Raw genomic sequence first — 23,943 nt, 5'->3', positions numbered from 1 at the left:
TTCCCACTCAAGTCAGCAGTGGAGCTGGCCCACTCAAAATTTTACTTAGAACAAACAAAAAGCCGGTATCAAGGGCAGCCTGCTTATGATACTGGATCAGCAAAAGAGTAATTCTTGCAAACGTGACCTACCGAGGTCCTCAGCAAGCTGGAGGAAGGCAAGCGAGGGGTCTGATTTTGGCAGGGGCAGGCTGCAGGAGCCCTCAGGAGAGCACAGAGGGAAGCCTGACAGAGGCAGTGGGCTGGATTTGGGGGCTTACTGCACCCCTGTACCAGCAGGCTGTGTTGGGGAGGGGGTGCCCCTGTCACTGCGTGGATGTAACCTGGATGTAACGGCACCCAACGCTTGCGCTGGACATTCAGCTGAGCACACTCTCGCCGCTGCACACCAAATGCAGCGGAGCAAACTGTGGGTGCAAACACTCTTCTCTTTTGCCCATTCCCCTTGTCCCAACTACCCCCTACCAGCACTCCTCAGGTTTTCCCTGAATCCCCAAGGAAACAGACACTGGGACGTGCTGCATCCAAGCAGGGAAGCGCTACAGCAGCCCGCGTGCTCAGCTGCTGGGGACGCCCGCTGCGGCCAGGCAGGATGCGACCAGCCCGCCGTGGGCACCTCTTGGTTAAGTCTCTCCGTCGGATGCACTGCCTCCCCCCGACACCCCTGGAGCACTGGTGGGAAGGGGGTTCCTTGCTCCTAAGCCCCACGCTTTCTCCTCCGCTGCCTCCCCTTCGCTGCAGCCGCTCGCCTCACCCCTATACAAAACCCAGGGCTCGTCCCTTTTCCTTGCGCCTTTCTCTCCAGGTTTATTGTCATCAGCTACACCAGGCAGCGGAGAGACGGAGGGAGGGGAGGAGGCGTTCAGCTCGGTGCCTCCTCTCATAACCTGTGCCTGGCCAATCTGCCGCCTGAGGGGCTGTGGGGAGCTCCCCCCACCCCGGCATCTCCTCACCCCTCCTCGAGCCCCTCAGCTCCCGGCACCCGGAGAGGGATGGCGGCAAGGGGGGGAGGAGGGAGAGAGTGGGACTAACAGCAACTGCTCTTTCTCCGGGATGGGTTGAGAGAAATTAAAACCTCCCGAGCTCCTTCCTCTGGGTGTTTCGGAGCAGATCCTGCCTGCCTGGCGGGGTGACTCCTCTGCACTGTCTGTGCGCGCTCCTGTGCGTGTGCTGCTGCCGTCGCAGATGTACCCCCAGCTGTCACTTTGCCGCGCACAGTCGCTCCCTCTCTCGCCTCTCTCTCTCTTTCCCTCTCCCCCCATTAATTATTTACGGAGGATTACAGTCCCTTTCCCACGCTGCCATCTCGCCGTGCGGCTCCTCTGCCCTCCCTCCGCGCAGGGCGAGCGGCTGTCTAGGAGGGTCTCCTGCCAGCTAGGGTCCACCAAGAGCCCAGCCGGCTACGGAGGGACTTTCTGCTGGATTTGCTTTGGGATTGTACCAGGTTTGCTGGAAGAGCTGCCGTTCTCATAGGAGGGTCCAGCCCAGCCCAAGAGAGGTAAGTAAAGACGTCTCTCTTTTGTATTTACTCCCTCTCCTCTCCCCGGCTATGCGAGATCAGAGGAGCTGCCCCCCAGGAACCGGCTTCCCCGGGGAGGAGAGTGGTGGTCAGGGGCAGCACCGCCTGCCAGACGGCACGGTGCACAAGTCCCGGTTGTGTGAGGCTGACGGGCAGCAGTCTTCCCGATAAAGCAGAAGGATAAACCTGCCGCAGAGGCTGCTGGTACTGGTTCCAGTCCAGTTTCAGGGCGAGCAGCTGGGAGCAACTTCTCCCAGCTGCGAATGGCACCAGTGTCTTTCGCTGCAGCACGGGCAGCTCAGGTGCAGCTTTGAGGCTAAGCGCTTGGGGCTGTGGTGACCGGGTACTGGGCAGCTCCCAGTGACCCTCAGCTTTTGTCCCCTCCTCTGGGTTGGGAGAGGGGCCAGCATGTGAGGTGCCACTCACCTGACCCCCGGTGGCTCTGCTGGGTATCATTTTGGTCTCAGCTGTCTTAGTAAGAACAATCTAAAATGGAGAAGTGAGGACCAAAATTGAACAGGTCCAGCACTCAATACACAGCTTTAGGGTGAGGGGGGTGTATATCATGTAAGTGTGTGTGTGCATGTACAATTTCACACACAAAGCTCACGGACACAACCACAGGACATGAAGTGAAGGATGCCGTGTCACAAGTAGAACCAAAAATAAGTCCCAAGTTGTTTCCAGCGGATGCAGGCTGAGCCTGCAATTTATGAACTTTTGGGCGGAAGGCACGGCACCGAGGGTGGAGGTGAAACAGGGCAGAGAGAAACTTCACAGCTTTTTCCAGCCCTACCTGAGAGGAAAGGGGGGAGGATGAAGTCCTAAATGAGCTGATGTGAAGTCCCTTATATATGGGCTATATATATAAGGGTTATATCGGCTATATATGTAAGCATTAGCATGTGTGTATGTGTGTGTGCATATATACATGTGTGCATATACACACATGCACAGACACGTGCACACATACATCCCACGCAGGGCATTCTGCCGCCGCCTTCTCCCTCTGCCTGCCCGGTTTATTACTGCCACTGCATCTCATAATTAAGAGAGACGTGTAAAATCAGAGCTCTCCTGGTTTGGGGAGAGAGGATGTTTGGAGCTGTTGCTCCAACCAGGTCATGACCGAGCCGGGCCCCAGGCCCGCCGTGTGGACTGTCAGGCAGCCAGAATGTGCCACGTCCAGCGCATCCCCGATGGCAACGGTAGCGTGTGGGGTACAGCACCGCTGTGCTGCCAGTGCCTGGTCTGCCACTCAGGGGTGGAGGGAGAAATGAAGATCTCATTTGGGGAAGGGCTGGAGCAGCTCCTATTGCAGGGTTTAAAGAAGGAAACCCTTAAAAGACAGGGGGACCCTTAAAGGCACACAGGGACTTGTCACAAAGGAGGGGACATTTCTAGCAGTGAGGAGGAGGGGTTGCCTTTCCAGAATTGCAGACCGTTTTTCTTCTGAGCTTTGTTGCTTGGGTCTGTGGAGGGGCGGGGGGTGGATCTTCCTCCAACTGCTGTGGGCAAACAATATTTGCAAGGGAATTATTCCACATGAGCGAAAGGCTTGCGGGAGTTGTCTCCCTGTCAGACATCAGTGCAGTCCCTGTTAGCATATTTTGCTCACTTGGAGGAATTATGGCAAATCCTGAGCAAAGGGGCTGTTTGCAAAGAGAAAGGGGGGAATCCCTCTTACATAATTCTTATACCAGATCATAGCTTTACCCTTGCCTCCAGCAAAGTGAAAGCCACATGCTAGCAAGGTGCACTCCCAGCTTGGATATCTTCCTGAGCTATTCCAGCTTCATGCCCTTCCTCTGGCTCTTCTAAGAATGATGCAGGAAGGATTTTCTAGGCTCTTTAACACCACAGAAGCCTGATGAAGGCAGACCTGCATCTCGGTGCAGCAGGGAGGGCCAGCAGCAGCACAGGGCCATGAGGATACCTGGACAAGAGCATCCAGGGAGCAGCAGAAGCTGGAACAGGATGGAGACAGGCTCAAGGCTGTAGGAGGGCATTTCTGGGCAGTTCTTTGGTGACTCTTCAGCACTTGCCTGGTGCTGATTTGAAAAAGAGACCAGGCAGTTTCCTTTACTTGCCATGTTTGGTTACAAGCTGCTTCTTACACCGCTTGACATCTGTCCCAGTCCTGGGTGGCTCAAGCCGTAATTCAAATGACCATACTGGGATGCTCCTGCCAGCTGGGTAATGCTCCAGGGTGTTACACCATGACACACACTCCAGTTCTCTGTGAGAAGGAGCTGGAGTCGGAGTCCTGGGTTGTCTCTGTCCCTACTGCATGAAAATACCTTGTAACACATACCTTATTCCTTACATGGCGTTACCAAAATGCTGGCTCACAAAATTGCTTTCTGTGGCTGAGGATATCCTAATTGCAAGAAGTATTTTTTTCCATGAACCGGTTCAATTCCAGACTGCAAAGGGTGGGATTATATGAAATACAGTTTTATTCACATTACAAAAACAAGCAGTTGAAAGTTAGGAAATGTTGGGATTGGGAGCAGCATGCCATCTGCACCGGGTTGCAGTCCTGGCTGGTAGGATCACATGCTGTATTTTCATAAGCTGCCTCATTCAGTGCACCAGCTACACAGTGCTCAGGGAGTGAAGCAGTAGGCTGTTATTTTCTTTTTTTTGGTACTGCAAAGTGTGTGCCCATTTTACTTGTTTACTGCCTGCCATCCAAGCCCTGCAGGCAATACATCATTATTCATTGTCTTGTGGTGTTCTGAAGACGTTCGCTGCTACAGTTGCCTCGTAGCTGATGATAGACAATTTATGCTCCTGATGAGGCAAGAGACAGTGGGTATACTCCTTGATTTTGAAGGCAAAAGAGACTTTCCTTTTAGCCACACAGGGAAGGAGCAGCTGGTGCAGGACTGGAGCTTGGGGTCTCTTGGCTCTTGGTGCCATCGAGTCCTCGAGACTGTACCAGTTTGCTGGCTAAGGTGCCAGCATTTTGGAAAACAGCTGTGAGTGCTCAGCAGTTCAGCAAAATGGCCCCTAGGGTCTTGTGTTGGGTACCGGCAAAATTAGGAATGTACAGACTGTGGCCACCTGTCAAAACTTTGGTTTAATATTTAATGCTGACCATATAAAAATAGCCTTATTTATTACAACATCCTCATTGTTAGCTTGAGTATCATGTGTTCTTTGCACTGAGTATGGGACAGGGTCCTGTGAAAAAAAAGAAACTGTACTTGCTCGGGTAAGCAAAGGCTGTGTTGTAATGCATACATGCAAGTGACTGAATTAAGGTTGTGGAGGTACTGACTCACATTTAAGAGCTTGGCTTTGCAAGCCAAATGGCATATTTTATCATATAGCAATTTTTTTAAAAAAATAAAATGACACTTTCTTGATTTTTTTTTTTTTTTTATGAATGGGAAAACAAGAGACTTTCCATTATTTATAGACTGCAACTCCTCACAGTTATCACAGGAAGGACTGAGTCCTAAATTTACAGCAGGGCCATGCAAGTCTGAACTTCACGACTGACTGCAAGCAAAGGTTGTTACTTTGAAGACAGGCCCTGCTGCCATGCTCCTCGTCACTCCAAGAAGTCTGGGAAGCTGGGAAGCTTCCTTCCCCATGGACCACGGCCTCACACAAGGAATAAAGAATCAGGACCACATCCTGAATCTGGAGAGGAGCTGTTAGAGGCAACTTGACTTAGCACTCATTACTTGGGCTCTCTTTCTACACTTAGTGAGGCTTTCTGCTGCTGGTGCTCCCCAAAGCAGGGTGTACTGCTGCTGCGATTTTGCTGTGAGGTGTCTTGTGTGGGGGCAGAGGAGCTGAAGCTGGGCTGGGCTTTCCACACTACTTGCATTTAGTGATTTTGATGGGATGTGAACGTTGCCATGGCCATATCTCTTCTGTGTCAGCAAACCCTCCAGAAAACTGAAGTCACATCAGATTTGCAGACCTTTCCCAGTCTCTCCCAGCCTCAGCAAGCTCTGCAGCATGGGGCTGTGATGTGTGTGCTAACTCAGATGCATCCAAGGATCCTGGCTGGAGCTCTGGGTTGTGAGAGCTGTCATCACATCTTGTTGAGCTATGGGCAATGTTCCCAGCTTGTAAAGAGTGTAAGCGTGTCCCAGAGATCCTCAGTGCAGTTTGTGTGGACTTTGTGGGGATGCCCCTCTTGGATGCTCTGGGAAGGTGATGGGGGGCGAGGGGGAAGAAGAGCTCCAGGCTCTCTCTAACAGGTAGCACTGCTGACCTTGCGCCACAGTGGCAACCAAGTGAAACAGATCTATGCAACTCACTAAGGCAGAAAAAGGCTTTCTTCAGAGCTCAGTATAAATGCATCATGTGCAAACGATGAGAGTCAGCCTTTTCTTGGGAGGTTTGCCAGGAGCTGTGTGCGTGCTGGGTCACCGATCCCCTTATGATAAGAGCAGAGAGGATTTTTACTGCTAGCATCTTGTGCTTTGCCCCAGTGCTGCGCGTGCACGGATGATCCCTGCCCCTGTGAACACACCCGGTGCACAGACTTGTGAAGTGAGATGGTAGTGAAGTTCTTCCCCTGTCCCACTGTGTTTTCTACCTCCTCTTCCCCCTCCAACTGTCAAAATGGAAGTCGCTACCCTTGTAGCCAGTGGTCTGAGTCAGAGAGGCCGGCAGCTGGGGAAGGGAAGCCGGGGTGCTGGGTGAGGGAGAGGGGGAGGGACTCTCTCACTCAGCCGCTCAGGTGGCAGCAGGTCTCCATCACATTGGCTTCTCCACCAGAAGCAAAAGTAACAAGAGTAAAGCACTAGGAAGGCTAGTGATCTTGGGATCCTGGCATATTTCAGACTACAGACTATGAAAACAGGCAGAGCCAGTTCTTGAGCTAATGCAGACAAGAATGATAGTGAACAAGCAGGTGTGGGACATGTTGTGTGCTCAGGGTCACCCAGGCTTGCAGAAGCTCGCCTGACTCTAGAAATGAGGAAGCACGAGGAGAAAGGCTTATGGCTGAGGTGCCTTGACCCCCATATGATATAACAGGAGTTTCTTGGTATTGATTTGGAAACCCCTTGATTTGGCAGTCTGGCTGTACTGTTCGATAGATGTTTAGCCTAGCACTCCAGGATCAGAACTGTGAACTGAGAGCTTATATTGATAAATCAACTTTAAATAAATAAAATTTTTCTGTCTCACTGCTAAATTGTTGCACCTCCATTTACTACTCGGTGCATGTAAATGTATCTCTCCTCTCAGACAGGCTGGCACCTTTCCTCTTACGGATCTGCTGCATCCTTTGCCCCTAATAAGAGCCCCAGGGAAGGTACTGGGTCATCTCAAAATTTCTGAGCCCCCAGAGAATCCTTTACAAATGTAGGCCCATACATACCCTCCTTCTTGAACACCACCCGCATAAAAACACAAAAGAGATTACTTCAGGATCCGAATCACCATCCAACTAAGAAGTGCGGAAAATACCTGTATGTGGGGTGGGGAGTGGAATGAGGATCACAGAACCAGGATTCTCCCACCAAGCTTCCTTCTCTGCCTGGAGCCTCTCCCTCGGGTGTACCACCCACCCACACCCCCGAGGTAGGCTTGGCAGGAAGGCGGGGAGCAGCATTTTAAATGCCAGTGAGCTGATGGGTGCTCGTGGGGTGTAAAGGAGGAACTGGGAGCAGAAGGGTGCCTCCCTCAGACCTGCTGGGTCAGGAGCGGCCACAGTCCTTCTGTCAAGGGACTGCCTGCAAGGATTGAGGGCCTGAGCTACTACTGACCATGGGATTAACTCCTGCAGGAAATTAAAGTTGTAGAGAAGGCTCTTCACTCCACAGCTGAGAGAAAAACTGGGATCTGGATTAGAATTGGCAGGGCTGGTGACAAGCCACCACCCACAGCCAACTGTTCCCGGCTGGATCAGAAAATGTTATCTCAGTCTTCATGTAGAACCCCCCTCCACATCTCACTCAGTTACCAATTTTTGCCAACAGTGTGAGAAGAACAAAAACATCACTCTGTGGCAAGAAAAAGAGAAGGAAACTGGGTAGCCAGCTCACGTGTCCCTCCTCTGAGCTCCTCTCCCACTCCCTCACCCGTTTCCCTTCTCAGCTGCCTCCGTTTTGCATGGAGGAAACATGCACGTGGTCTGTCGCATTCAATAATACTCAGAGAAGATGCTGGCACACACATGGCTGGATTTCTTCCTGTCAACTGCCCCCTCAGCTCTCCTCCTGCTGCTGCTATGGGCCTCCTCCATATGCCGCACTCTCGCTGTGCTGGGACTTTCCTGTCACTCCCGTGTTGGATATCCCGGTCTCCCCACCTGCTTCCACAGCTTCCCAAGGAATCCCACTTCTCCATGGCAATCTGGGTCTTTCCCACCAGTGCTATCTGCCCTGGGTCCCCTTCGGATGCTCTGTGCTTTCTCAGATGGTTTGATGGGGCCCGCTGCCCTTGGTATTTCCAGCCCCTCCAACATCTCCCAGTCTCAGTACCGTGCATCGGTCAGGGAGGCTTAGGATGCAAATAATGTTTCCTGGTTAAGGTACAGGAGAGGAGGAATCGAGAAAAATGGTTTCTCTCCTGATTTTGCCACAGGCCCATCAGGAAACTTTAGGAAAGCCCCACCAAAACTCCTTTATTCTGTGTAACTTTGATAAACCCTACAAATCATCTTTGCAGGACAGGAGAACATTTACAAGAGCACATGATCCAGTGCAAGCACTGCACTTGGCAGCGTTGAAAATCTTGAGCAGAGAACTGATGTGGGCTCACGATGAGGTATCAATAGCTGGGCAGCTGAAATTTCAGCCAGCCAAACTCAGCAGTCATTTTTACCTCTATCATAGTTTACCCCTCCGTAAAATGGGAATAAAGTAGATTTTTTTTGGAGGGGCTTAGGGAGGAAACATTTTTAAACACCAATCACATTTACATTTCAGAGGTGCCTACACACTGTTGTTCCGAACATAAGAAGCTTTTTGACCTCTTCACATCCCAGAGAATAGGGTGAGGTTTTTATTCACACAAAGTCAGGAATGTGTCAGAGTCCCTTACCGTACTGAGTGGGTTTTGCACACTTTCTACTTACTTTACAGCTTTCTGTATGAGGTGTTTTGCTTAGCTGTGATCGATCACTGCAAGTCAGATGGCACCATTTCTTCTGCAGCTGGGTTTCTAGTGTGAATTAAAAATGTGCTTCCCATTGATTGTGACATCACAGCACTAATGAATCCTGAACACATGTGTTAATAAATCAGCAAGTACTGGAAATGAAGCCCCGAGCTATTTAGATTGGAAGCTCACTGGGGCAGCGACACACACTCTGTGTTTCTACAGTGCTGCTGAGCGTGGCTGCCACCTCTGGGTGCTTTTGCAGTCCAAATAAACAAGAAATAAGGAGCTGCTGCTGAGACAAGATGACCTCTTGTGGTCAGTAATTTGCTAGACTGACCCAGGTCTGTGGGGGACCAAGAATGAGCATCATCTTCATGACATCTAAACCCACTTGTGGTACTGTCAGGAGCGTGATTCCCCACTAGCACTCATCAGTCAGGTTACTTCATGAACTTTCAGTTCCTGTAATCAGGGCTGCTGTGTCTCTCTGCCCTCTGTGTACCAACTCTTCTCCCTCAAGGGCTGATGAAGGAACAAACATGCTTCAGTCACTGGACTCTGGGGTACCACTGTCCCCTTACATTATGGGTGACAGTAATAAACAAGAATCCTAAAAGCAACAAGGAAAGACGAGGAAAAAAAGATAATCTCCTTAAAGTGTCCTCCATGCCCTCCCTCACCCTGATGTTTTTCTGATAAAGGCTAAAGCAATTCAACATTGGAAAGGGGGAAGGGACTTTGCCATCACTTGTCAAACAGAGTGTGGGGGAGGGATGAATGTCTGCGTGTACTTCCTGATAATTTATTGCTGGCATCTGTTGTAGCCTCTGTTACCTACCCTTTTGTAATATAGGTCACCCACATGCCCTGCCAATGCTCATAAGCCAGGCTGTTAATGGAGTTTGATCCCTGAGCCATGATTCAAGAGTTAGTGCAAAGGACTAGGAGAGATAATCAGACAGAGGTTGCTGGGCTCTGTTTCTGACTAAGACTCATCCTAGTGACACAGTCACCTGTCTCTTTAGCCTCAGTGTCCTCGTCTGGAAAATGGGATAGCTTTATCCACCTACCTAGAGCAGAGGCACTACTGGCTACGATCTCAGCCTTACTTCTGCAGGTCATTAAATACAAAATAACAACAACAACACCTACAACCCCGGTAACAGCCATTTGTAAAGCAGATGGAAAGCTTTGGATAGAAGGTGTCACAGAATTGGGAAGTGTTAGTAAAACAGTATGTGGATGCAGTAAACTGAAACCCTCCCCACCCTCACAGTGTGCTCCTTGGGACCTGACTTATGAAAGCTAAGGCTTTAGAGTGATACTGCAAACATCACTGGTGTCTGGGCAGGAAGAAGGAAAGTACAAGACAGTGACAGTGCCTGCTGTAGCTTTGTGCCCTGGCAAGTGCGGCAGAGTCATTACAAACTCCTCAGCATCCCCCCAAAGCAGTAAAGTACCCTGTTCAAGCTAATTAGGGGAATCCTCATTAGAAAGTCCTCTAGAGTCTGACAGCAGGCCAAATGTCCAAGTGGCACTTCAGCTCAGTGTATTTTTGGCCACTGGAGCCCATGGGCCAGAAATGGATGATTTCATTCTGTTGCTTTGAGCTGAAACTAAAAAAGTTGTCTTTTCCTGTCCTATATCAAACGGCAAGAAGAAAAGGCCATCACCAGCCCCACAGGCTTCCCTGTTAATTCTTCCAGAATCTGGAAAAGAAATTCAACTCCCAGCACGTGGAAGAAAGCTCTGGACACTGTGTCCCATGGGTCACAGGGCGTTTGTCTGACATGCTGCTCCAGGGAGAAGGAACCAGCTAGTAAGCCTAAAATAAAGACGGACGCCTGGTTTGTGGAGCCCTTGGGTGACTTCAGAACATTCCAAGTTCCAGCAATGCAGATCAGCCTTGAGCCCCCAAACTCAGGCCGTGCTACCCTAGTTCTCAACGGATGGCATGACGCCTCTCCGCTTGGGCTGGGGATGTATGGGGGGGCACTCCTACGTCTGGCAGAGTCCTTGCTGCTGGAGAAGTCCCCGGCTGCCAGGCTGAAAGCAGCCAGACAGATACGGTGGTGCTCTGGAGAGCCTTGAGGTGTGGGCAGGTGCTAGTTGCCCCAGGACTACAGGGTTCCCAGTGCTGCGCCGGCAGTGAGTGCAGCTGGCCTGGTGCTCTGCAGAGCAGAAGGCATCTCTTGGGCCACAGTAAAACAGCTAATTAAGTCAGAATTCAAGACAAGTCAGAGAAAACCTTTAAAAAAGAAACTCAAAAATCCTCTTTGCCTCCTTGCTCTCTCCTGGCTGCAGAATATTAATCACTAAGGGTCTAATGCGCTTATGGGCAATAGATGTGTGGGACAAACTGGGCTTTTCTGGATCCTTGGAATTAAAATTTCTCCATCAACATACTACTTCAAGGTGTAAGTGCAGAAGCTCATTGCCCATTGCACTTCAGCAGTCAGGAACCTCTACCTATTCCAAATTTACCGCTCTGCCACCTGAGCATATGTTATGATTGGAGAAGCAGGCAGTTTTGCGCCAGACATGGATGTTGATAAGTACGGGTCACAGAAGAGACCCTGGTACATGTGCAAGCCCAACTCTGTGCACACTTTTGTAAATGTAAGCTAGACTGGTGACTGTATCTGCATACGTCCATGAAGATAGCTGTTTTTAAGTCTTAGAAACATGTGTATGAGTGCACAAAGGGTGTCTGCTATCTATGGGGCGGGGAGTGTTGTGTTTATGTGACATGTTTTTAAAATAATCTTGGGTTTATCAGGGCGCCTCCATCTTTGTGCATGTTGCAGCGCAGGAGACAGCGTTAAAGCCTGAACAGGTGTTAATCTCTATGCACTGTAATAAATTCTAAACATAGGGAAAGGGCTTATTTATACACGGCTGCTCCTCCCACCCTGCACTCTGTGCTTGAGCCTTGGCTCTGCCTGAGAGAAAGAGGCGCCCATGAGGTACCAGAAACGAGTGCAAGAGCTGGACTTGCACTGCCAGAGCAGAAGGAGCTTAGGGGTAGAAACCCTGACCCCGTCACCGTCCTTGCACCTGGGTATGCCAGCCCTGCGCTCGGTCCCCCACCGTTGCCTGGGGATGGTGGGGCTGCACTGCACAGAGCAGCGAGCAGGGTGGGGGAGACACCAGCCCGTGGCCTGAGTGGGGGCCTGGGCACAGGGGACACTGCAGAGGGAAGTCGTGTCATGAAGCACCCATGGAAGCTGTTTTGTTGTGTGTTTTTGTTTTTTGTTTTTTTTTTTTTTTAAAAAAAAAGCTTAGCCCCCCTGATTGGAGCCGAGCCAGCTGATACAGATGGGGTGTTACAAAACAGAGCCAAAAGGCAAGAGCACAAGGAACAGAGCTATCTATAACGCTGACAAAGTTAGATGGAGTGAAGGTGGGGAAGAGGGAAAGACGGAGCGTGGCAGGCAGCCCCTGATGCCGAGAGCAAGGACGTGATCGTTCAGCACCGGGATTTGGAGCTGATCGACTCCCGCTATCCAGCAGGCAGATAAGGCTCTGTGGCTGTCAGCTTAACTCTGCCGTTTATTCCTGTGCTGTAGGGAGTTAAATAGAGCACACGGAAAGCCTGCTGCTGGGGAGTGAAAGTCAAGGAGGGAGAGGGAAGGAAGAGGCTGTAACTGGGCAGTGCCCGGGGAGTCGGGTGGAAGTGGCTGCGGGCAGAGCCCCTCCAGGTAAGTGCTTGTGGCTTTTCATCCTCCTTGTGGATATCAACAGCCAGGGACGGGAGACTTCAGGGGTGGCATTTAGGACGGAGACATTGATATGGGGGAGGCTGAAAGTCTCCTTCTCAGCCAGGGTGAATGCAAGCACCAAATGGGGACAGCTATTTGTTGCAGCTTCTCCTTCTGTGGGGACTGCAGGGAAAGGGCTCCAGCTTGGTTTGGAGAGTGGGGGGCTGCAGTGGGTGAATGTTGGATTGGTTTCGGTGCTGTGAAAGGTATTAATCTATTTGGTGCATTGGCATTTGGGGAAATGATCTAAATAGTCTTGCAAAATGTACTAGTGCAGGCACTGAACCTGCTCATCTTTCTCATCAGGATGCTAATTTAAATATTTCCTGGTGGTTTACATTCCAATATAAAATAAATCAGCCATGGGAGCCTGGGGGAGGGGAAGCAGCTGGCACGTGTGTGGGGAGAGTGTCCCGGTGGGAGTGCAGCGCCCAGCTAAAATAACGGCTGTGGATGTTGTCAGAGCCCCTCAGAGGGGATGGAGGATGGTTTATTTCTGTACACTGGTTGAAATGTGTCCATCTAACTGCTCCCGAGACTGTGGGTGGCACGTCAGAGAGCAAGCATGGGGACAGGAGGGTCTGTGGTGTTTCCCCTTTTCCTGCTTGCTTGTATCCAAAAGGGAAGAAAGAGGGAAGTTGGAACCTGTTGTCAGTCCCTTATTGTCAGGGGAGAGTTTATGGTCTTTGGGTTTCTAATTAGACTGAGCATTTTTCCTTCTTCTAATTAAGATGTAATTTCTCTCTTTTCAACACTCCCACTCAGTCTCCCCCGCCCCAGGTCCTCCCTTCTCCTCCGAGGCTCACTCGCTCTTCAGCTCCTGCAGTTGCTGCAGTGTGAAATCCCCAAGCTGAAGCTGTGCTCTGCTCAGCCCTGCTCTAGCCACCACATCCATTTTACCTTAAAACAGAAAGGAAGTGCTGGTAGAGAACACAGGGGGAGCAGAAGCGGCTTGGCAGCCGCTGGCACCCAGACCTCAGTGAGCCTGAGCCGTGCGTCAGGGAGAGGATGCACAGGTGGTACCAGCCTGCATGAAGGCAGGAGGGAATGAGCTGGAGCCTGCTACCCTGGCAGGGTCACCTCAGCAATTCATCAGGTTAACCTTGAGCGTGAGGCTAATGTAGCTACCGTAGCAGGCTAGTCAAGCACAGGCTTGTCTCCGGCGCTTAGGTGAATCAGGACTTATTTCTGCGCTGCAAGGTTCAAAGTGAATTAACATTGCACCTTTGTCATGCCATGCCTCCTGAAACATCCTCCATCTCTCCTCCAAAGCAGACCTGATGCCTCAAAAGCAAAACTCTAGTTGGGGAGGGGAAAGGACAACACTGAGCCCGGCCCCATGTCCTGCACCCACGGAACTGATTCTCACCCGCTCCGCTCTGCTCTACCCTTCCAGCACCGGGCAAGCAGGCTACAAGGTCATTCCTCCTCCCTCTGGGGCCGTGTGCCAGGCTGGCTGGTGGATGTGAAGACACGCTGGAGAAGACAACAATGCTGCCTACAACTGCTGGCCACCGGTGGAGGAGCAGGTTCCTCATGAGCTGGCAAGAGGCTTGTCGTAAGTAATGCCTACTCAGATGCTAAGTACGATGATCCTGTTTGTCAAGGGAGTGGAAAGAAAATAGGTCACATCAGGGTTAAGAATAGGGGAGAGGGACAGCTAAGAATGGAGATGTTTGAACTAATTCCTGATGCCTTTAGAGGCCAGGCTAGCTGGGAGGGACAGCAAGACTCTAAAGCTGAAGATGGGCTTAAAGTGGGACAGTAACTGATGATTGCTTCTAAATTCCAGTGGGCCTGGCAGGTGAGAAACAGTGAGACAGATACCACCACACAAAGATCCACCCCAAACATTTCTCATGTCGGCATCCTGTAAGCTGCAGACTCCTTTCTGGGGTAGGGGTTTATACATAGGCTGCTGAGCAAGGCTCCCAGCTCTTCACAGCAGAAGTCATGACAGATTTTAGAAGGGAACGCAGGATGTGAATGCAGAATTCTCCTACTGGGCACTGCCACATGTAGTGAAAATCAAGGAGTAAATAAAGAAGATCTCTTTTAAATTAAACTGTAAAAGTTCAGCCTGTGCATCTTCCCAGTGGACCAGGGCATCTGCTACAGTATCCCTGAGTGCTGAGCAGAGACTGGTGGGGTGATGTGGGGCTACAGGGCATGTACCCGCACTTCAGAGAAGCATCTGGAGACTGCAGTAGAGGAAAGGGAGCACTTGGAGAGTGTCCATCACTACTGCATGCCCAGGCACTGAGCAGGTCTGTCATTTCCCTTGTTCCTGCCCCCCTGATCAATTTGGGGCTGCCACTGTAAGAAGATGGGGGAATTATTTCCTTCTTCAGAAAACAGGTCTCTCTGTAATCCATCCTCACAGACTAGACTGCTGTATAAATTACTTGTAATGAATGCTACTGAGTCTTGACTTAATCTGATATACCTGGATCAGCTTTCTGTCACCTGCTAGAGTCACCAAACACCCCACAAAGTAACTTATCTTCCCCTAACACAAAAACACGTACTACTCATCCTTCTCTAGGGCTGGAAAACAGCTTCAAGTTCTATCTATTGCTTCCCTGTCTCTCTTCCCCATAGAGCTGCATCCTAACCAGTGCAATGAATTTCTTGGTCTCAGCTCACATCCCAGTGGATGCACCTCTTGCAGGGACTGAAAATGAAATCAGATCTTTATCTCTCTATGATTTTAGTAAAATATTTCCAAGAGTACAAAGCAATATATGGGTAACAAGACGACATTTTTGGCACGTCTTACATGGCTGCAGAAACTTGGCATAAGTCCAGTTCCTGAACACAACCACAGCCAGCTGCCTGAGACTTTGTTCCTACCAGTCACTGCCAGCATACATACTGGTGGAACCCCACAGCCACCCAGTTGAGGCTGGTGGCAGATAGGCATTTTGAGAGATAAGTCCTGAACAGGATGCCATCTGGATACCATTACACATTGTCTGCCCTTGACTTTCTTGGTGTACAAAGCAACTAAGTGTTATCATCACAACTGTCAATCTATTATTAATACTGTACTTTTGTTAAGCATCCAGGAAAAGACGGGGTCACTTGAGTGACTCTTGGCCCTCTCCCTTCCCCACTCTAGCTCCCATTCTTTTAATTCTTTCCCTACAACAAAAGCGTGAATGGAATTAAATATCGGACAGACAGACAGTACCTGCACTGTGCCAGTCCACAGGCTATGGTCTGCTTTCATGGCCATCTCTGCTGGTGACCCCAGCCTTTGCATGATAAGAAAGCACAGAGGTGCTCAGGGAAAAGAGCTCTCTTGTGTTTCACCATAAGGACCCATAATTATCATTAAAAGAGAACACAGATTGGCACAGCCTGGGCTGATGTACACTTGAGCTCTCAACTGTAGGACAGGAAAAGATTCTTGAAGGAATTGAGGAAGAAGGATTAAATAAAAAAAGAGTTGAGACACTCTGAACACTTATCCCTTGGTCCTTAATAAAGCCATATAGCTTAGGACCCAGATGGTGTAGTTCTCCTTAGGCCAGCAGCCCACAAATCTGCCAAGTCTCACAAGGATCACCGGGAACACAAAAAGGCCCTTTGCAGCATGACAGGGTTTGCTCATGAAGGCAGCATCGCTGACAGAAGCCAAGTCGATATAAAAAAAATGGGCTAGGGGTCAGAAACTCTAGAGAGATTAGTGCGAGGGAAGAGAGGAAGAGCACGGCTGACTGCAGAGCTGTTCCAGGCAGAGCTTCTCCAGAGCATGGGTCTCCACCAGCTCCCTCTCCTATGGCAGTCCTTTCACAATTCCTTTGGGGTTAAGAAACAAAACACTGTTTATTGGTACTTTGGAAAAAGTAACACAGAAGAATCTGGTTTCCAGTCCAGGAAAGAATGGTGAGACAATAAATGCATCCACTTTAGCTACCATTCACCCTTAAAAAGACTCTACCAACCCCAACCGACTGCTTTCTCTGAATAAAAGCGAGAAAGGGAGAGAACAGGGCATGACATACAGGCCAACCTGTCTCAGTTTTAGTCAAATGCTCAAACTTGTCACCTTAAAAAACAGCGAGGGAGCTGAATTTGCTTCCCACATTGAAGAAACCAATGTCAATTCCACAAAAGGAATGAAGATGAAGGATGCAAATGTTTTACATAGTCTGCTTAAACATAACTCCCACTCCTCTAATGACAGGAGGCACAAAGCTTGCTTTCCTGTTGCTCATGCTTCTTTGTCACAGAAATTAGAGTTTTAAAAGCCACTGGCTCCCAGGGAGGGTTGGTAACTAGTGCCTTGATGTCACTCACAGGATCTGGACCCATGTCTGGAATGGTGATCCACAACAACTCTAAAAGAATCTGTTTTGTGGATTGTCCAACCTTACCTTTGAGACACTGCAGGAGAAAGGGGGGTGTGTTAGCTAAGCATTTTCCTAACACCCCTTTCTTTAACTACCAACCTGCAATTTTTTTCCTAATCTCCACTGCTATGGGCAATCTTGGTCAGAGGAGATACTTGTGGGGCTATTGCTGTGGGATTCAGAAACAATTTTGAGAGCAATGGCAAGTACCAGGTATCCAGTGGTTTGGGGCCTCCTTGTTACTTTTTAACAGCTTTCTTGGTCATCCCTTTGTAATGTAATCTAATTCATAAAAAAGTCTCTTGCCACAAGGCCCACGTAACACACTGTGGATACGGAAAGCAAATGATACTCTGATTTAGAGGCTAACTTAGTCCTGGGCCTGATCTATCACAAAGATTAGGACTCAAACTGTGGAGCACAACTGAGATGTAGGATGTTTTGTTTTAATTTTTCTTAATGTGTTTATTTCTGAAAAAAGAGAGCTTCTTAAATATATACCTGTCTCTCCTCACTCAACCCTGACTCTTTAGAAAGAGCTGTTCTTTATCAGAGGTGATACTTCCCATCACTCTCTGCTCCATTCTCCTCTGACAGGCTCCAGCCCTCTAGTATCTGGCAGCAAAGTCCTCTGGGGTGCACTGTTCTAACTTCCTCAAGAAACTGGAAGGATATTTACATGCCTGCTCATGAAAAAAAGGCTAAGAGGAAAGTCATGCTGCCAGGGTGCAGGCCAGCATTAAAAGGATGTAGCTGTGAGGAAGCTCATTACACTGCAGGGCATTTCAGCGAAGAGTCCCGCTGTGAGGGCCATATTGCAGCTGTAGCTGTGCTCAAGGCAGCGAGGGGTGCGGATGGGAAAGCACTGCTCTAATACATGCACTCTGTCTCCCTTGCTTTTCACCTACCAGTGCTTGGCTGTTGGCTGTCGCTATGTGCTGCCGAGTCCTTCTTTGCTTGTCCTTCCTCCTGCAAGTGTAACAGTGGCAACCTGGAAGTGGACTGTAGTGGCTTGGGCCTCTCTTCCATCCCCTCAGACATCCCCACAAACACCAGGACCTTCCTCTTTCTCAACAACAAACTCAGCATCCTGCCGGGAGCAGTGTTTTCCAACCTCTCTGCCCTACAGAGGCTGGACTTATCCAACAACTTCTTGGACCAGCTCCCTCAGAACATCTTCAGTGACCTGGGGAACCTCACGGAGCTCCGGCTGAGGAACAACAGCATCCGGGCCTTGGACAAGGACCTGCTACAACACACAGCCCTGCTGCGCCAGCTGGATCTCTCCATCAACGGCCTGGCCCAGATACCCTCGGGCATCTTTGACGACCTGCCTGCTCTCCGCTCCCTCTCTCTCAGGTCCAACCGCCTGCAGAGCCTGGACAGGGTGACCTTTGAACCGCTAACCAGCCTGCAGCAGCTCCAAGTTGGGGATAACCCCTGGGAATGCGACTGCAACCTCCGAGACTTCAAGCACTGGATGGAATGGTTCTCCTACAGAGGTAGGTGCTTGCACAGCGGGAACCAAGTGCAGAACTGCTGGCCTTCCACGGAAAGGCAGACAAAGGCGGGCAGGGAAGAAACATGAGAAGATACATCTGGCAGGTCAGGCTGATCTGAATGCCAGATCTTAGCCAAGGAGCATGAGGGCTGTGCAACTATGCTAACAGTTTAGTGCCACTGCACCTTCACAGAGCAACACTACTAGGCTGAGAAGTCCTCTGCAGCCCCAGATCTCCTATTTCCTTGTTTTGTTTCTAATCTGAAAGATTACTTTTTATTTTCTTGAGAGAGGAAACAACTTTCCTCAAATAGCATCAAAATTTTAGGATTATGAGGTTCCCTCACCCTTTTTGCCTAAAGAGAGTAAAGGCTTTTCACGCTTGAAAATAATCATACCGTTATCTTTCTTAGGCTGGGAGAACTAAAGGAAAGATTTGGCTGTAAAGCATTAGGTTTGCTTTCGACAAAAGAACCACAGAAAGCAGTGGCACTTAGGAAAATACTGCAATATTGGCAAAGCCAAACTAAAGCTCAAATTAACAAGCCAGGCCCCAAATCAGACTGGCTACAAAATCATCATTTCAAACAAAGCAGTTTTTGACAAGTATGTATTTCCAGCTTTTCCTCAAAATATGGAATGCTGGAGAGGTACATATCACTTAGCAGGAATGCTGATGGGATGACACGCTTTCAGGAGCTGTGACTCAAAGAAAGATGTCACATTTTACAGGAATGACGATTGAAGGCCTGACCTTCTGTCGCTGGAGCCAATGAGTAGGAAAGGGTCTCAAATCATGTGAATAGCAAGAGTCAGCTGTCACATCCCTGCTGATCACAGCCATGCTGCAAAGAGATTATCTATGCCTATGGCTACACTGCAGTCTGAAATATGCATTTGTGTGAGCAGCATCAAACAAGCATACAAGTGCCACTTTCGTCTTTTTTTTTTTTTTTTGGTTTGTTTTCTTTCTTGACTCTCATATCACTGAGTCAATGGAAAGCACATGGAGTTAATGTTGCTTTTTTCTTCCCTTCCAAAGAAATTGCCCAAACTTGCTCAAGCATTTGTTTCAACATCTGTCACTATTTTCACAGAGCGGGGAGGGATTAGTCGTTAGAAGATGGGACTGTGTGTCTGTTGTTATTTTGAGAAGATACAGCCTGGTCCTATCTTTTTGCTTTAATTTCTCCTTTTCTAAAATGGTTCTACTGACACTTACATAACTCACTAAACAGTATGAGGCTGACTTAACAGACAGTTTCAGAGGGCTTTCATGTCGTGGCCTGAAAGATGCCTGTGCAGATATCATGCACCATGAGCTCTCCTGTCAAATCCAACCTAGGCAGAAGCATCCCAGTCAGCTGCCATGGTTGAAGCTGTTTCGGCTGTGGAGAGCTAAAGCAAGCAAAATGTCTCCAAGTTAGGCAAAACATTCATTTTAAGGGATACCATGTGTGTTCCTTCTGCTCAGTGTGTGGAGGAGCAGACGTTCCTCTCTCCCTCCCTCTACCTTTGACAGCCACTGAGGATCTGGCAGGATATGGGGTCTGCAGCACCTCCTGACTTCACCATCACCCTTGAACTCTAGAAACACCCTGCACTAGATCATGGCTGTCTTTTGGGGATGGGAGAAGTTCTCTGAATATTCTCTACTCAGCAATGCATTCACGCATGAGGGACTGAATTTTATAGCCCCACTGCTATAATAAAGCAGTTCCCCATTTGATAACCACAATGCTGCTATGCCTGACTTCTGTAGGGCAAATCCTTAGCAGGTGTGAATGGAGTGATAGGAGCTTAACCCACTTGAGGATCTAGCTCTGCTGTCTCTGTATCAGGATGAAGCTGTAACTCACTCTTATTATCTCTATTGGGACAGGTGGGAAAATTGACCAGCTGGCCTGTACCCTGCCCAAGGAGCTGAAAGGGAAGGATATGCGAATGGTGCCCATGGAAATGTTTAACTACTGCTCCCAGCTGGATGATGAGAACAGCTCTACAGTGCTGGACAATACTGGCCCACCCTGCACTAAGGGAAGCCCAACTCCTTCCAAATCTAAATCGGGCCCAGAAACAGAAGTGGAGCCCAGTGTGGGATGTCCTCAGAAACAGCGATACAGGCCCGTGAGCGTGCGCCGGGCAATTGGCACTGTGATCATCGCAGGGGTGGTTTGCGGCATTGTTTGCATCATGATGGTGGTGGCAGCTGCTTATGGTTGCATCTATGCCTCCCTCATGGCCAAGTACCACCGGGAGCTGAAGAAGAGGCAGCCGCTCATGGGTGACACAGAAGGCGAACATGAAGAGCAAAAACAAATCTCTTCTGTGGCATGAAACTCTTCTAGGAAGGAAGGGACAGCAATGAACAAAGGTACTTGAGAGCAGTCAAGCATGGGGTCCTCCCAAAATACATCTTCCCAGACAGACAGACAGACTGTGCTATTGCTCCACTCACCCAAGTAGTGCAACATGCTTCTGGGGGGGTCAGGGCACCTGGCTCAACTTCTGTTCCTCTGCCCCAGGCCCATCTTGTGCCCTTTCACCCTTGGGCCCTCCCAGACAAATAAAGCAGAGTCAGACCTCGAGTGCTTGCTGTGCCTCATGCCCTTGCACAGAGCTTCCCTTGCATGCCTGCTGTGGAGGCAGCTGGCACCTGCTGGGACCTGTGTCATCCTCTCAGCTTCTGTCCTGAGTCGTCCTGTATCCTGTCAAGAGCTCTCTGCACACAGAAAGAGCAGCTCTGTGAAAGCTTGTGTGAGGAGCAGGACACCAGAAGTGTCCACGCCTCGCTGTTAGGGTCACTGCTGTTGTGTGACAGTAAGTTGCTGCCCACCCTACAAGTCAGTGTTGCTGAGAGCACATCAGAAGGGAGGGAAGGTCACTAGGGGATGACAACAGTCAGGGGGAGATTTCCCTTTTCACTTTTAAAGGCGGAAAGATACCTGTACCACTCTAACATGCTGCCAGGGAGCACAGTGTCCCTCTTTTTGATCCTGGACAAGTCCAAATCTGCGACCTGACACACACACCATCTGCTATAGATACAAAGCCATCCTGTACACACCCACACTGACTCATTTGGATCCCAACAGACACATACACACAGACAGTCCCAGCTCCAGACATCCAGGCACCCCACCTGCACATGCAGAGCCACATGTGCCCGTGCTGATCTGCCCTCTGTGTGCACCCGTGAATACATTCAGGCACTTTACCTTACTCTCATCATAACAGTGCATGGCACGTTCTGTTTCAGACAAAACACATGCACCCTGACACCGAGGAGCTAACAAAAACATCTCAGCCATAGTGCAGAGTCAGTGGAAAAGGGCATGAGAGGATGGAGAGAGGCAAAGTTATTAAGGTTACAGCATGAGTCTGTGGAAATAAGTACACAGCATGAAAAAAATAAGGTCTGTTCTTGTTATCTATTTGATATTTTCTGTGAGAAATGAAAAGGGTAAGGATATGAAGCCTCCATTTGGAAATGTTTGATTGGCAGAGCAGAAGTGGGTTATCAGGAAAGACTAGAGGAGGAGGTGGCTTATTAGCCTCGGTAGCGTAAGCCATGCTGAGGAGCAGTGAGAACCCAGGGGAAGGTGGTGGGAGAAGACAACACACAACCCAAGGGCTGGCATGGCTGGCAGAGGGGCAAGCACAGTGTATGGAGTAGGGTTATGCAGCTGGGTGACTGAAGAGAGGGGTCACAATTCTGGAGGGTCTTGAGGTGAAGGCTGAAGCCTGGACCCCAGCATGGCACACGTGGGAGAGCCCAGGAAGTGTCCAGCACAATAGGCAGCACAGCCTGCATACGATCCCCTCACCATCACCGCTGTGTTCACTGCCATCCATAGCTGCACGTGAGTGTGCCCCCCCACACAACTGCGCACACTGCCACTGTCACATCAGGTGACTTCCCCCAACTAGATTTTAAAGCCCTCAGACTGCAGTGCCTCCTATTAGTCTTAGCTCTTTCTGACCTGACAGGAGAAAAAAAAAAAAAAAAAAAGAAGAGGGGAAAAAAAAAAAAAGGAACTCAACATAAGGACTCATTTTGTATCACTGGAAGTGGGATAAAATGCTGTCTCCAGGGGAGAGCGCATATTGCCATGGTAACCTGCTCTAACCCGTCACAGTGGGTATTCCTGGGCGAGGAAGATGACACTGGAGGTCGTGCATCCGCAGTGCCTGTGGATGGTGTGATCCCTGCCATCAGGAAACAAGCTGGCAGCCAGCCCAGCTTTGCAGGGTGGTTCGCTAGCAACCTGTGTTCAGAGCCCAGCACGCACTGCAGGTGGACCCTGCCAGGGCACGTCACCTCCTCCCCCTGCTCCAGCTGAATCCCGATGCCTTCAGACATCTCACAGCCCTCCTGCTCCCTGCTGCCGGATCCCTATGGAAGCGATGCATGCTGGCTCCTCTGCCCCTTCTGGTCCCAGACAGGTGGTTGTACTGACCCACGGGCACACAATGACGAGTCTTTCATCAAAGCCTGGAGTGGCAAAATCCCCTCTGGCCTAACCAGGGCCACCAGAGGCAAAGAGACAGGATACTCTGGACTGTTTTGGCACGACTTCTCTTTGACACAGGGATGCATGGGACAAGGGAGGATGTTCCTCAGGAAGCAGACCAGGCTGCCCTGGAAGAAGGACTGGGAGAAGCAGTCCACTCACAAGTGTGTGCACACATTGTCCCCCCGCTCCCAGCACACTGCTTGTGGGGAAGAGGAGGAGGAAGGGGGCTGGCAAGATGTGAGGAGGAAGGACTCTTCCCCCGTGCACTGTATAGCCACTCCAACCATCCTATCTGCTGCAACCATAGCCCGCTCTGAAGGGCAGAACTGGTGCACTGCAGACTCTGTATGCGTGTTACTGCTGCTCCACATTCCCAGCAAGCCAGGATTAGACTCTGCCTGCTGGATCCAAACCTCTCCCCAGCCTCCCTCTCAGGGGAACTTCTCCCTTTACCATACTGGACTCCGCAATCATACTTGAAATGGGACTTGAGTCAGAGCGGTATATTTATAGATCTATATTTTACTTGCATCAAATAATGGTGAAATATTGCACAAAACAAATGGGATCTATACATGTGTGTGCGTGTATGTGTGTGTGTGTGTGTGAGTGAGCAAGAGAGTGTGAGAGAGATTGTTTTTAAGGGGATAGACTAGAGGTGAAATTAATGGGAGGGAGGCAGGGGACAATGCAGGGGCCAAAGGGGTTAAATCCTCCTTTCCCTGCACTTTCCCTGAGACCTCCTCCTGCCGTGACCATTTTTTCTTTGTTGCTAATAATATTTTCTATATCTTGTGATGTGGGGCTGATGATGACCTTGCCCATCCTTTCCTTTTTGTTTTCATTTATGAGGCAGAAAGTCTGGATTCATCTCAATCCTAGACAAGGGACTGCATGTTCAGAAACCCACCAAGGAAAGGGGAAAAAAGAGAGTTCCTAAGAAACATGACGGATGGATGCTACAGGAAGTCCCACTGGAAAGCAAATACTGTGCTTGGAAGGACAAGGACCTGTCCTCTTTCACGCAGAGTAACAAGGTTCACTGGGAAATGCCCTCTTTATACCACTGTTTGCAATTAGGCTCTTCATCTGTTCCCTAGCACACATGGAAAACTAGTGTGACTGAGCTGCTGCACTGCCCACGGGCGCTCTGTGGAACATGGCACCCAGCGTGGTCAGAAACAAAGCTCTCCTGTGGGATGCTGGAT

General features: G+C 49.8%; 2 protein-coding genes across 6 annotated transcripts in view; one reads left to right on the top strand and one right to left on the bottom strand.

The window, feature by feature from the left end:
• CACNA2D4 (calcium voltage-gated channel auxiliary subunit alpha2delta 4) overlaps positions 1–23,943 on the bottom strand; it is a 130,210-nt gene that overhangs the window by 29,333 nt on the left and 76,934 nt on the right.
• On the top strand, positions 656–23,908 carry LRTM2 (leucine rich repeats and transmembrane domains 2). Of its 5 annotated transcripts, none has more exons than XM_032986037.2 (6): positions 656–1,497; positions 12,168–12,299; positions 13,756–13,917; positions 17,629–18,219; positions 20,101–20,592; positions 23,592–23,908. In XM_032986037.2, the coding sequence occupies exons 3-5, from the start codon at positions 13,851–13,853 to the stop codon at positions 20,553–20,555; spliced, it is 1,113 nt and encodes a 370-aa protein (XP_032841928.1). In that variant the 5' UTR covers positions 656–1,497; positions 12,168–12,299; positions 13,756–13,850; the 3' UTR covers positions 20,556–20,592; positions 23,592–23,908. The 5 variants fall into 5 exon arrangements, with proteins under 5 accessions (XP_032841928.1, XP_032841925.1, XP_032841924.1 ...); XM_032986034.2 differs by lacking the exon at positions 23,592–23,908 and adding an exon at positions 4,926–11,659 and having other exon boundaries at positions 20,101–22,257; XM_032986033.2 differs by lacking the exon at positions 23,592–23,908 and having other exon boundaries at positions 20,101–22,257.

This window comes from Tyto alba, unplaced genomic scaffold (assembly GCF_018691265.1).
Source record: "Tyto alba isolate M040663 unplaced genomic scaffold, T.alba_DEE_v4.0 Super-Scaffold_21, whole genome shotgun sequence".
Lineage (NCBI taxonomy): Eukaryota > Metazoa > Chordata > Aves > Strigiformes > Tytonidae > Tyto > Tyto alba.
The sequence above is the reverse complement of the archived record's forward strand: the minus strand, read 5'-3'. Positions and strand labels throughout refer to the sequence as shown.

Coding starts and splice junctions, on each gene's coding strand:
- LRTM2 (XM_032986037.2), top strand. CDS start 13,851: ATGCTGCCTACAACTGCTGGCCACCGGTGGAGGAGCAGGTTCCTCATG. Junction 13,918..17,628: donor GAGCTGGCAAGAGGCTTGTC/GTAAGTAATGCC, acceptor TTCACCTACCAG/TGCTTGGCTGTTGGCTGTCG. Junction 18,220..20,100: donor GGAATGGTTCTCCTACAGAG/GTAGGTGCTTGC, acceptor CTATTGGGACAG/GTGGGAAAATTGACCAGCTG.